The 14605-nt window shown below is 34.0% G+C and overlaps 1 protein-coding gene across 28 annotated transcripts in view; it reads right to left on the bottom strand.

The window, feature by feature from the left end:
• STAU2 (staufen double-stranded RNA binding protein 2) overlaps positions 1-14605 on the bottom strand; it is a 296660-nt gene that overhangs the window by 259175 nt on the left and 22880 nt on the right. For 10 of the 28 annotated variants that reach the window (XM_072804213.1, XM_072804208.1, XM_072804210.1 and 7 more), the window contains one exon: positions 14183-14358. The exons of the other annotated variants lie outside the window; for them this stretch is intronic. In XM_072804213.1, the coding sequence (XP_072660314.1) occupies positions 14183-14213 (31 nt within the window). In that variant the 5' untranslated portion in view covers positions 14214-14358. The remainder of the gene's footprint in view (positions 1-14182; positions 14359-14605) is intronic. 28 annotated transcript variants of the gene reach the window in all.

The following is a 14605-nucleotide window of genomic DNA, read 5'->3' as shown; positions in this document are numbered from 1 at the left end:
AGGCAGCATATTAATTGGAAGAGCTCTAGACTTGGGAATCAAGTCTAAGCTCGTACTTGCTCTGCCAACTACTATTTCTTAGTAACTTCCTTTTTTGTTTTTTTAACAAAATTTTAAAAGAAGTAGAAAGTATAATTAAACAAATGTTCATGTTCTTACCACCTAGAACTGAAATTAGTATTTTCCATGTTTAAGTCTTATTAAGAAAAAGTATTATATTCCAGTTAAGTTCCCTTTATACTTTCTAGAAACCACTACTATTTGAATTTAGAATATATTCCTCTGGAATATTTTAAAATACATTTATATGCATATATGTATATCCATGAAAAAATACACAGTCTTGAGATATACATGGTTTTGTAGCCACATTAATAGTAATATTAAAAAGATATAATTTTCACGACTTACTCTCTTCACTCTTCATTATGTTTTTTATGTTATAACTTACATAGACCCATTGCATTACTTTTAACTGCTGTACAATTTCCATCACAATACCGTATCAGTTTTCTAATCCACTCCCCTACTGATAGACATTTAGGTTCTTTCAATTCCTTACTCTTATGAATCAAAACACACTGTCAAATGGCACTTAGAATGATTGTACCAAATTACCTTCCTCAAGCAGTACAAGAATTACCACTTTCCTTCAGCCCTGAAAATATGGTCAGGTATTTTAATTGTTGACAATCTGATGTTTGTTTGACAAATGGTATCCCACTATTAGTTTTTGTTTTCCCCACTATTATTTTAATTTGCGTTCCCATTCTCCTACTGAGGCTAATCACCTCATGTTATCAATCATTTGGGTTCCTTCTTTGGGAACAGCTCTTGTCCTTCTTTCTATTGATTATTTTATGTATTATATTTATCACTTTTTCTTTTGTAGTCTGTGCTTGCCATGTCTTGTTCAAGAAATTCTTCCCTAATCTGCAAGGTCTTAGTGATTTTTACTTAACTAAGCCTTCTATGTTTTATCCTTAAGATAAGGATAATAAATCTATCCTACTTATTAACTCACAGGTTGTTTTGAGGTTAAGATTTTTAAGAAACATCTTAAAACCTAAGCATAAAACATGCAAGTGGTTTACTTTCTGCTTATTTAAACTAGTCACAATGTGTGGAGAATACATTAAATGAATGGCAGTAGGGGGTTTTAGAAACTTTATAAACTTTCTATGGCAAGTTTAATGAACAAAACAGTACTCTTAACTTTTTCATACTCTTTTCAGGATCAATAATTTAATATAATAATTCAATCATAATTATTATGATTAAGAAATTATTTGAAAAAAAAAGAAATTATTTGATTAAAAAACTACATAAATACCTAGAAAGGCACAAGTAAAAGAAGAAAGAACCTAAGCAACCAACTGTAGGGGCAATACAGATCAAGCCCCATGTGACAGTGGATTCTACAGTTAAACCATTCTAAGTGGCCTGCAAAACAAACAAACAAAACTAGTAATTATTACTTTTTGAAACAGCACAAAAAAGGCAAGAGTAAGTCAAGAGAGGTTTGAGGAAATCTGCATCTTACTCACTCCGCTGTAAATTTTTTAAATTGTACCAGAAAGTCAGTCATCACATAAAATACAAAGTGACCTGGGCTACAATCAGTTTTGGTCCTTGCATACCAGGGCATTAAATAACTCAAGTACAAGAGATAACACAGATACCCGTATCTATATCAAAAAGCAAAGAAAAATGACAATTTCTTAAAAATGAGAAAATATTAAATTCTGCTAAAAATCATCTAACACTTACATAGCATTTATACCATTGTACAATTTTCATAACTCAGCAATGCTATATATTCATCTGCTAATATGCAAAAAATAGTAGCATAACAAATACAATGTGATAATTTTATAGTGAAAATTTTTAATAGCATAGGTTTTTAATATTTTAAAATGTGATTAAAATGATAAGTTTATAGTTCTGTATACTTGTTTGGTAAGAAAACCTGATCTAAATCCCTTAAAGGAAAATGTCAACTAATACCATAGTGTTAAGCTTATATTCTTTTAACTTTGACTTTCTGTTTCATAAAAATTACACGAATCCAATAAAACATTTCAATGTGTAGCTCAAATTTTGGTGTGAAAGGTGTGCAAATATGCACAGGATCTCACTTAGATAAAGCTTTATAACTAAAATTTAAAGGTTTAAATTTGGTAAATTTAAAAATAATTAGTCGTAGTTGTAATTTATTTTACAAAATTATTAAAACTTTATTTTAAATAGCAATAGGCACCCAGGTGGCTCAATTGCTTAAGCAGCTGCCTTTGGTTCAAGTCATGACCCCAGGGTCCTGGGATGGAGCCCCCATCGGGCTCCCTACTCAGCAGAGAGCCTGCTTCTCTACTCCCTCTCTCTCTGCTATTACCCCGGCTTATGCTCTTTGTCTCTCTCTCTCTCTCAATCTCTCTGTCAAATAAATAAATAAATCTTTTAAATATATAAATAATAAATAGCATGCCTCTATTTAATCAGGAATCTTATTAATATTAACTACTTGACAGAGCTCAGTGATAGAATAATAATTAAAAATTAAACCAAAAAAAAAATTAAACCAAAATCTTTGGGATGCCTGGGTGGCTCAGTTGGTTGAGTGACCAATTTTTGACTTTTGGCTCAGGCCAGTCATGATCTCTGGGTCACGGATCAAGCCCCATGTGAGGCTCTGCACTCCGTGGAGAGTCTATCTGAGATTCTCTTCTCTTCCTCTCCCTTTGCCCCTCTCCCAATCCTGCAGGCATGGGCTCTTGCTCTCTCTCTAAACAAATAATAAATCTCTCTTTAAAAATTAAACCAAAATTTTAATAAAGCATCTGTAAAACTATAAAACAAATTGACCTATAAAAATTGAAATCTGGGATCCCTGGGTGGCGCAGCGGTTTGGCGCCTGCCTTTGGCCCAGGGCACGATCCTGGAGACCCGGGATCGAATCCCACGTCGGGCTCCCGGTGCATGGAGCTTGCTTCTCCCTCTGCCTATGTCTCTGCCTCTCTCTCTTTCTCTCTTTGTGACTATCATAAATAAAAAATAAATAAATAAATAAATAAATAATAAAAATTGAAATCTACAAACTTAATTCACATATAACTTCTTAGAGAAGTCAATAGTGCAAAAAAGTGAGAAATACATACACAGTTGCATAAGTATATATTGTCAAAGGACCTATGAATGTGTTCACTGAAGATATTTTGAAATAGGCTTCAAGTAATTTTGGTGGCCAGGATAGAAACCTACTTAGAAGTAAATAAAATTAATGATAATGGATTTCACAATCTAAGACTGCTATTTTGAGAGAGCAACTGCCATATGATGGTTAGGAGCCTGTTTTGGATATCTCTGCCACTTTTTTACTGATATCTATATAACCTTAAAGAAAGTATTTAAAGGTCACTTTCCTAGACAGTAAAATAGAAATAATAGTTGTTTTTGTATTACTGGATAATTGTATGGACTGAATGAGATGATGCAAGAACTGTTAACAATGATAAGAATCCATTATTACTCTGATTATAAACAATTTGTTAAGACACCACTATCAAATTATGAAAAGTGATACAGTTTCATAAACTTCTTTTCATAGTCCTCCAAGCCAAAATATTCTGAGTTAAAATGTTCTGTTAGGATGAGTTGATTTTATTCATACAAATAGACTTCTTTAATATTCTGTAAAAATCATGTGTTATTTTTTCCACTAACTTATGACATCCTAAGTTTGTTTCCACTGAAAAATTCCCAATTGCGATATAAAAGACATTTAAGATTTCTCATATTTGCATTAAGGGAATATTCTCTGTTGATAGGAAATTTGTTTAAATTTCATATAATTTGTATAAATTTCACTATAACTTTGATAAGTAACACTAGTAAATAGATCCTTTAACAACCATAACAGCACATTCAACAAAAAATATACTCTTCTGGGGATCCCTGGGTGGCTCAGTGGTTAAGTGCCTGCCTTCGGCCCAGGGCATGATCCTGGAGTTCCGGGATCGAGTCCCACGTAGGGCTCCCTGCATGGAGCCTGCTTCTCCCTCTGCCTGTGTCTCTGCCTCTCTCTCTCTCTCTCTCTCTCTCTGTGTCTCTCATGCATAAATAAATAATTTAAATATATATATATATATACTCTTCTTTTTGAGATATACCCTAACTTTTATATTTTTATAAAATGTCCTGACTCTCTGGAACTTCAATCTTTAAACTATACCAAAATAATGGAGCTGAGAGTTTTCAATCAACAGGCAAAATCTCTGTCCTGGGCGCCTGGGTGGCTCAGTGGTTGAGCATCTGCCTTCGGCTCAGGTCATGATCCCAGGGTTCTGGGATCAAGTCCTGTATTGGGCTCCCTGCTGGGAAGCCTGCTTCTCCTTCTGCCTATGTCTCTGCCTCTCTCTGTGTGTTCCTCATGAATAAAAAAAAATCTTTAAAAAAAAATAATCTCTGTCCCAAAAGTGCTCCCAGAATGGTATAAGAAACAGGCACATACAATAAACAAATCTACAGTATAAGTGCTATAATAAGGCTGTTATAGGAACTTCTTAGGTGAAGGAGGTACTGAAAGGCAGGTTTCAAGAGATGGTGGTTAGATTAACTAAGTAGGAATTCACCAAGCTAGCAAGGGTAGAAGAAAGAAAGACAATTCAAGCTTGTCCATAGCACACATGCAGTAGCAAGCAAATAACATACATCACATTCCAGCAAATAAAAGTGGATCATTAGCAGAAAACAGAATGCCTAGAAGGAAACAGCAGAAAAAAACTGAACAGAATCCACCAAAACACCAAAAGTTTCCTAAGCCAGAACTTAGAGTAGCAACATTTTTAAGGTAGTTAAATTGCAGCCAGAGCTGTTGCTAATACATAATCTACCTCACCTGCCAAGGCAAGTCTCTCCACAGAAGAATCCGTTTCCATCCCTGATCCCAGAAATGACCTGGACACAGTTTCTAAGTTTCTTTGCTGGTTTCCCTTCCCCTATGTCCTGCTATTGGAAGTGACTCATTCTAATTCCCAATAAAAGGGGGGGGGGGGAACAAAACCAGAGTCAAAAGAGGAAAAAAAAAAAAAGTCAAAAGAGCAAAAGAGTTGCATCATCTCATTCAATCCATATAGTTATCCAGTAATATAAAAGTGCAAAGAGTCCACATGCTCTTGCCTTGTAGGAGAAAGATGACTTCCTATCTATATCTGTAACTGAAACAAACCATATAACTTTAAGTTAGATTATAAGGTTGTCCAAGTAAAACCACTACCCAAGAATCAAACTGTTCTAATTGTCTACCAATTTGGGAAAAATTTAGGTTCCTACCTCATATAAACACAAAAATAAATTCCATAAATATTAAAATGTAAAATATAAAATATGACAAAAGCACAAGAAAATTTAACTAAATATCATAATCCTGAAAGATAAAAGGCTTTTCTAGATAAGAAGGGAAACCTAAAAGTCATAAGGGCATAAACTGGCAGATTTAATAACATAAAAATGTAAAACTCCCATACAAGCAAAACACATCACAAATGATCCTTAAAAAGTATACAAACTGTAGAGAAATATTTGCAACATGTAAAGAAAAATTGCTAACACCCATAAAATACAAAGATGATAAAAAGAAAAAATTTTTTAATCTGACAGAAAAAAAGGCAAATGCACTCACAATCGACTCACAATATAATGAGTATACATTCGTTCAAAAAACTAATGTCTAAAGAGATAAAAATCTGAATTCCAGTGAAACGTAATTTACCACATTAAACTGGTAAAGATGACAAAATGATCATATTAAGTATTGGCAAGGCTGTGGGAAAATGGGTACAAACTATGCTGATGCAAACACAACTTAGGACAAACTTTCTGGTGAGCAATTCAGCAATACCGATTAAAGTTTCAATTGCAGGGCACTTGTTCCCAAAGTCAATTAAGCCTCTGACTCTTGGTTCTAGCTCAGATTGTGATCACAGGGTTGTGAGATTCAGCCCCAGGATGGGCTCTGCACTCAGTGAAGAATCTGCTTGAGTTTCTCTCCCTCTCTGTCTGCCCTAAACTCCTGCATACATGCTCCCTCTCTAAAATAAATAAGTAAATCTAAAAAAAAAAGTTTCAATTGCATCTATCTTTAAAACACCAATTCAAAAAAATAAAATAAAATAAAATAAAATAAAATAAAATAAAATAAAATAAAACAGCAATTCTCTATCTATGTATTCATACTACGGGAAAACTCACATAAAATATACCGTGACATGGACAGCCCAGGTGGCTCAGTGGTTTAGCGCCACCTTTGGCCCAGGGCCTAATCCTGGAGACGGAGGTATCAAGTTCCGCATCGGGCTCTCTGTGTGGAGCCTGCTTCTCCCTCTGCCTGTGTCTCTGCCTCTCTTTCTCTCATAAATAAATAAATAAAATCTTTAAAAAAATTATATACAGTCACAATCTGCATAGCAAGATTGTAATTCAAGAACTATAGACAAGCTAAATATTTATCCATCAACAATTAATTAAATAAACTACAATGGGACGTTCAACCTTGAAAAGATGAGATACAGAGCTTATGCACTAATATGGGAAATGTTACAAATGTTAAATGAAAAACAGGGAGCTTACTGCCCGATTTTTTTTTTTAAATCAGGCATCTATGTATTAAAGAAGAAATGCAGGCAACTGGCAGAGAACAGAGGAAATCCTCACTTTCTATTTGAAGTACCACATTGTTTTACCTTTTTATGATGAATATATATATACATAAACTTATATTTAAAATATTTTACAAAGCCATTCCAAAAGTAGGGAGTGGTTTATAGTGTAAAAGTCTTATTAGACGCTATTTGCTACTGTCTTTGCTTTGCTAGTCTTTGCCGGGCCACCAAGGTTCTGAAAAACAGTAAGATGCTCAAGGACCTGATTCAAAGCAGGCCGTAAGTGCCATGTCTACAATCCCTAACTTACAAATGAAGTCACCTTGGGATTTAAACAATGCTAAAACATGGTGTAACCTTACCACATTGGATATGACCAATCTTAATTTTAGCCATTCTAATAGCTGTGTAATGGTATCTCACTGTGATTTTAATTTGCATTTCCCTAATGACTACATGTGTTGATCTTTTCATTTTTTCCACACTATCTGTATTTATCCTGTAATGAAGCATCCATCTGAATATTTTACCTATTTTTTAAATTGGGTTATTTTTCTTATTGTTTTATTTGAAGAGTTCTTTATATATTCTAAATATGTCATTAATCAGGTGCATGTTTTGCAAAGATTTTTCTCCCAGAATCTGGCATCTCTTTTCATTTTCTTACCAGGTCTTTTGAAGAGCAGACTTAAATTTTAGTAACACCTAGTTTATCAATTTGTCCATTTACACATGTGCTCTTGGTGTTGTATCTAAGAAATATTACCTAGTTGAAAGTCTCAAATATTTTCTCCTACATTTTCTTCTAGAAGCTCTATAGTTTAAGGTTGTACATTTAGGTCTCTGAGCCATTTTGAAATAACCTTTGTACATGGTGCAAAATATTGATTCAGTTCCATTTTTTGTAGATCAATATCCAAGGCTCAAGCACTATTTGTGAAAAATGCTATTACATTTTTCACTGTATTGCTTTTTATGGCTTTGTCAAAATCAGTCATTGGTATGTAAATGGGTTTATTTCTGGACTTTTTCATTGATCTATTTGTCTATTTTTAATGCCAATTAATTAATTTTACTGTTGCTTTATAATATTTCTTGAAATTAGGTAAGAGAGTCCCCCCAACACTGTTGTTTTTCACACTTGTTTTGGCTATTCTAAGCTCCTACATTTACATATGAATTTTATTTTAGGCAAAAATGCCTGCAAGGATTAGGGAAAAATTACCTTGAATACACAGATTAATTTGATGAAAATCAACATTTTAACAAAATTGAGTTTTCTAACTCATGTACAGGCTATACAGTTGATTCTCAATATTGAAATAATAATATATCAATGATAATTATGTTTTATAATGTCACCATGAACAGTGAATTATCACTGCTGCTAGAGAAAAGAGAAGTTCCTATAAACTTGTGTCATAGTATTTTTCTCAATCAATATGTAACCTTGTCTTTTGTGTATTTCCACTACTTAGTAAATATTGTTGATTCATTAACACTGAACTCAGAGCTTACAATATTCTAACTCCTGCCTGAACTAAGCTTATCTAAATACATGTGCCTTCTCTATAAGGCACATCACAATTTTCTTGTGCTTAAGAATTCTACACAGCACTTCAGCATCATGTTTAGGAACCATTTTAAACAACTAAATCAACAACAACAACAAAAAAAACTACAAAAATTCTAAAATTGTGGCACTGAATAGACCAAGAAAAGGACACTGGCTTAATGCATGAGAACTAAAACAAGAAAACAGAATGTCACCTTGTTCATTCTCATTTCAGACTATACATTGGGAAACTCAAATTTTGTGCCACTCTGCAAAGCACTGCAAGTATTGATTTGGGGATTACAAATATATATGTATTTTTTTAAGATTTTATTTACTTAAGAGAGTGAGAGAGAGAATGTGAGAGAGAAAGCAAGGGAGAGGCAGATAGAAAGGAAGAAGCAGACTCCCCACTGAGCTGGGAGCCCGATATAGGGCTCAATCCCAGGACGACAAGGATCATGACCTGAGCCAAAGGTAGACACAACTGGCTGAGCCACCCAGGTGCCTCGGGATTACAAATATTTTAGCAAATAGTTTAATTCAAAATACAGAATCTGTATCAACCGTCTCTATTTAGGTAGCTTCACTTTTTTTCAAAGATTTTATTTATTTGAGAGAGAGCAAGCACAGGTGGGGAGGGGCTGAGGGAGAGGGAGAAGCAGACTCCCCACTGAGCAGGGAGCCCTACACAGGGCTTAATGACCAAAGTAAACCAAAGGGAGACAACTTAACCAACTGACGGAGCCACCCAGGTGCTCCAGTATCCTTCACTTTCTATCAATGGTATTTTGTAGTTTTCAATTTTAACATATTTTAATATATCAATAAGTATTTCATATTTTTATATTTTTAAGTGGTAATTTTTATTTCAATTTATGGTTGTTTCTTACTACTTCACAGAAACCCATCTGAGTTTTGTAAATTAATCTTATATACTTCAACCTACTAAACTCATTCAATTAGTGCTAATGGGATTCTATGAGATTTTCAACATAGACAATCAGGTCACCTGTGAATAAGAATAGTTTTACTCCTTCCTTTCCCATGTGAATAACATTTATCTTTTTTTGCTTCCCTGATTGCACTAGCTAGAACCTCCAAGACAACGCTGAGTAAGACTGGTGAAAATAAACATCTCTATCTTATTCCTGATTTTACAAAGAAAGTATTCAATCTTTCACCATTAAGTACAATGTCAGTAAATGAGGTATGTCATGAATGTCCATTATCAGATTGAGGCATCTCACTTCTATTCCTAGTTAAAGGTTGTTTTGGGTTTTTTTAAATCAGGAATGGTTATGAATTACTCAAATGATTTTTCTGCATTTATTGAGATGATCATGATTTTTACTTTTTAGTTTGTAAATGTGAATTATATTGATTTTTGGTTAAACCAACCTTGCATTCCTGGGATAAACGTCAAGTGGTCATGACATATTAACCTTTTAATACACTGTTGAATTTGATTTGCTGAAATTTGGTTTAGATTTTTGCATCTATATTCACAAGTTGTATTATTCTGAAGTTTAATTCTGGTTTCCCAGTAATGCTAGCATCACAGGCTTTGGAAAATATTCCCTCTACTTCAAATAATTTTAAAAAGTTGATGTAGAATTGATACTATTCCCTCTTATAGCATTTTACATAATTCACCAGTGAAACGATCCAGACCTCAAGTTTTCCTTTTAAGGAGATTTTTAACTACAATTTCAATTTATTTAATACATAGAGGGCTATTCAGATTATCTATTATTTTCTTCTACTTCCTTTGGGATTAATTTACTCTTCTTTTCCCACTTTTTTAAAGCAGAAACAGAAGTTATTTATTTGAGATCTTTATTTTCTAATGTAGACATTTAAAGCTATAGACTTCCCTCTATAGATGGTGTTTTAGCAGCATCTTTAATGTTGTTTTTGTTCTCATTCAGTTTAAAATATTTTCCAATTTCCCACTTGATTTCTTCTTCTAACAGATTACTTATAAGCATGCTATTTAATTTCCAAATATTTGGGAATTTTTCCAAGATTCTTTCTATTAATGATTTCTAATTTAATTCCACTGTGGTCAGGCAGCCCCAGTGGCGCAGCGGTTTAGCACCGCCTGCAGCCCAGGACGTGATCCTGGAGACCCTGGATTGAGTCCCACGTCGGGCTCTCTGTATGATGCCTGCTTCTCCTCCCTCTGCCTGTGTCTCTGCTTCTCTCTCTTTCTCTCTGTCTCTATGAATAAATAAATAAAATCTTAAAAAAAAAAATTCCACTGTGGTCTGAGAAGATTCTTTATGAACTGAATCCTTCTAAATTTATTGAGACTTCTTTCACAGTTCTATTTTGGTAAATGTTCTGTAAACTTTTGAACAAATATGTAATCTGCTCTTCTGTAAATCTAGGTATAAGTGAAGCTGATTCACAGTAGCATCTAACTTAATTGTACCTTTGGTAATTTTCTGTCCACTTGTTACATCAATTATTGAAAAGGGTTACTGAAATCTCTGACTATAGTTGTGAATTTGTCTTTGCATTTCTATTAATTTAGTATTGAATGTTTTGAAGTTCAGTTATTAGGTGCATAAACATTAAACCCACTATGTCCTCTTAATTAACTGACCCCATTATCACTATGAAATAACCTTAATCCCAGATAATACTGAAATCTCCTTTGTCTGAAATTAATAAACTCACTCCAAGTTTCTTTCAAATAGGTTACCACACTGTATCATTTTCCACTCTTTACATTTAATCTATTTGTATTTCTAGTTAAAAGTGCTTCTTGTAGTAAGTATATCGTTGAATTTTACCTTTTACTCAATCTTGGCCTCTGAATGGGGGTATTCAGAATATATTCACATTTATGTATCTAATGTGGCTATTATTCATTAGAACATTTCATCTTGCTCATTAGAACAAGTCATCTTGCTATTTATATTTGTCCAAGCTGATCTTTCCTTTTTCATATTGTCATGACTTCTGTTTGATTATTTGACATGATCTGCTTTTCTTCACTTCTTAGTTATGATTTATTTTAGTGGCTGCCTTAGAGTTTACAATATATATCTTTTTTTTTTTTTAATTTTTTATTTATTTATGATAGTCACACAGAGAGAGAGAGAGAGGCAGAGAGACACAGGCAGAGGGAGAAGCAGGCTCCATGCACCAGGAGCCCGACGTGGGATTCGATCCTGGGTCTCCAGGATCACGCCCTGGGCCAAAGGCAGGCGCCAAACCGCTGCGCCACCCAGGGATCCCTACAATATATATCTTTATCACAGTCTATCTTTAAGAGATATTAAAACCACCACCCAGTGTAGAGCATAAGAATCTTATACTTCATTTCTCCCTCACCCTTTAAGCTACTATTATCATACATTTTACTTTATGTATGCTATACACCATACAGTATCTCATTAATATTTTTACCTAAAACTATTACATTTTAAAAAGATTAAGAAATTCTATATATTTACCCAAGTAGTTACCATTTATTATGTTCTTTTTTTATTAAAATTATTCAACTGATACCATTTTCCTATGTCTGAGGGGCATACTTTAAAATTTTCCTGAAGGGGGACCTGGGTATTTCAGTTGGTTAAACATCTGACTTTGGCTCAAGTCATGATCCCAGGGTCCTGAGATCTATTCCTGCATCAGACTCCCCACTCGGCAGGGAGTCTACTTCTCCCTCTGCCCCTCCCCTATGCTCGTGCTCATTCAGTCTCTCTCATGCATTCTCTCTCTCTCTCAAATAAGTAAAATCATAAAATAAGATACAATAAAATTTTCTTGTAGTGGAGGAAGTGTTAGCAATTAATTTCTTCAGCTTCCCTGTGTCTGAAAATGAATTTTTTCATCTTATTTCTGAAACAAATTTTTGCCAAATATAGAATTCTAGGGAGATTACTTTTTCATCTTTCAGTATTTTGAAGATGCTATTCCTCTGATTTCTTGCTTATATTGGTTCTGACAAGAAATCTAATACTATCTTTATCTTGGTTTCTATGTGCACAACTTGATCATGTCTTTTTCTCTAACTCCTTTTAAGATTTTTCTCTTTATCACTTGTATTTGGTAATTTGAATACCTGGGTGTAGTTTCCTCTTTACCTCTTATACTTAGTAGCTCACTGAACTTCCCTATGGTTTCATCTTAATAAAACTTATTTGGAAAGTTTGGGTTTATAGTTTCATCTTAATGAAATGTATTTGGAAAGTTTTTGACCACTATTTCTGGAAATACATTTTTATGTACCCTGCCATTTTTAGGAACTCTATTTATATATTTGTTTGAGGTATCCTACAGCTAATCGATGTTTCCCCCCCTTTTTTTTTCTCTGTATGTTTCTTTCAGATGGTTTCTATTGCTATGCCTTCAAGTTCATTAATCTTTTCCCTGCAAGGTCTAATCTGCTATTTTTCTCATCCAGTATACTTTCCATCTCAGGTGGAGTTTTCATCTTTAAAAGTTCTATATGGATCTTTTTGCATCTTACATGTTTCCAACTTTCTAAACATATGGAGTATAATTATAGTGAATAGTTTTAACATCCTCTGCTAATTCCATCATCTATGTCAATTCTGTATCACTATGATTATTTTCATTATGGGTCATGTTTTTAGGCATATATGGGAATCTGAATGACATGCACTATGAATTTCAACTTGCATGCTGGTATTTCCCACTCCTTTTTTTTTTTTTTTTAAGATTTTATTTATTCATTCATGAGAGACAGAGAGAGAGAGAGAGACAGAGGGAGAGGCAGGTTCCACACGGAGCCCGATGTGGGACTCGATCCCGGAACTCCAGGATCACACCCTGAGCCGAAGGCAGGTGCTAAATTGCTGAGCCACCCAGGGACTCTTTATTTCCCACTCCTATGAATCTTTCTGAACTTTGTTCTGGGATATAGTTAAGTGATTTGGAAATATTTTGTTCTCTTGCTTTTATAATTTGTGATTCAATTCCAGAGCAACATTTCCTCAACTAGGGGAATGTGCCAAGCTCCACACCTCAGTTCTCAGTGCCTGGAAGTCTCTCAGTGCGGTAGGCTCAGGCCATTGTAGGGCTTACCTCACTTGTTTCTTGCCAGTCAAGAATCACTGACCATCACTGCCTCATGTGCAATGTCTTCAAAATTACATTTTGTGTACTCTGTTTTATGGAGCACGGGATTGTTTCATGATGAGTATAAATAGAGTCCCTCTTACTACATATGAGCCAGATGCAATCTTTGTACTTTTAATCTTTACCCTTATATTCAACATAAATTTCTTGACACCATATATTTGAGTATTGCTTTTCTAGCCAATCAATCTGAATACTACTTTGTAACTAGATTGTTTAGGTCATTTATATTTAATTATCAAAAGAGTAAGATTTAAATCTATTATTTTGCTATTTTTGTCCCATTTCTTGTTTATATCTCTTGTTTACTCCTTTTTTCACTTTTGCCTGCCTTTTTGTGGACTGATCAGTTTATAATATTCAATTTCATCTCCCACCATGGGCTTATAAATTATTTTTCCTTATTTTTTATTAGCATTTGTTCTAAAATATACAAAATATACCCTCAAATATTATACCACTTTACATAGGGTATAAGCACCTAAAAATACTATACTTCCCTTTCTCCTGTACCATTCTCCATGCTACTGACATCAGTTAATCAATCTATTTTCATGTATGCTAGTACACTAATTCACTATTATCTTTGCTTTATTTTTTTTAATATTTATTTATCTATGATAGTCACACACAGAGAGAGAGAGAGAGAGAAGCAGAGACACAGGCAGAGGGAGAAGCAGGCTCCATGCACCGGGAGCCCGACATGGGATTCGATCCCGGGTCTCCAGGATCGCGCCCTGGGCCAAAGGCAGGCACCAAACCGCTGCGCCACCCAGGGATCCCTTATCTTTGCTTTAAATAACTATCTTTTGAAAGGTTTAAAAATGAAGAAAATATATTTTATATTTACCCCATATTTTATCATTTCTTGCACTCTTCATTCGTTTTCACAGATCCAAATTTCCACCTGTTATTTTCCTTTTGTCTAAATAGCTTCCTTTAAGATTTCTTGTAGTGCAAATCTGCTGAAAATAAATTCTCCCAGATTTTGCTTCTCAAAAGTTGTTTCCATTGCAAATCATCTATCTGGATAAGGAACCAATATCCAGAATATATAAAGAATTCTGATCTCTCAAAAACAACAGCAATAAATCTCAATTTTTAAAAAAAGGCAAGAAACTCAAATAGACATTTCTTCAAAGATGATATACAAATAGCCATCAAGCATATGAAAAGATACTCAACATCACTAATTATCAGAAAAATGCACATCAAAACCACAATGAAATAGCACTTCACACCCATCAGAATGATCATTAATCAAAAAAGAAAA

Source organism: Canis lupus, chromosome 28 (assembly GCF_048164855.1).
Source record: "Canis lupus baileyi chromosome 28, mCanLup2.hap1, whole genome shotgun sequence".
In the NCBI taxonomy this organism is placed as follows: domain Eukaryota; kingdom Metazoa; phylum Chordata; class Mammalia; order Carnivora; family Canidae; genus Canis; species Canis lupus.
The sequence above is the reverse complement of the archived record's forward strand: the minus strand, read 5'-3'. Positions and strand labels throughout refer to the sequence as shown.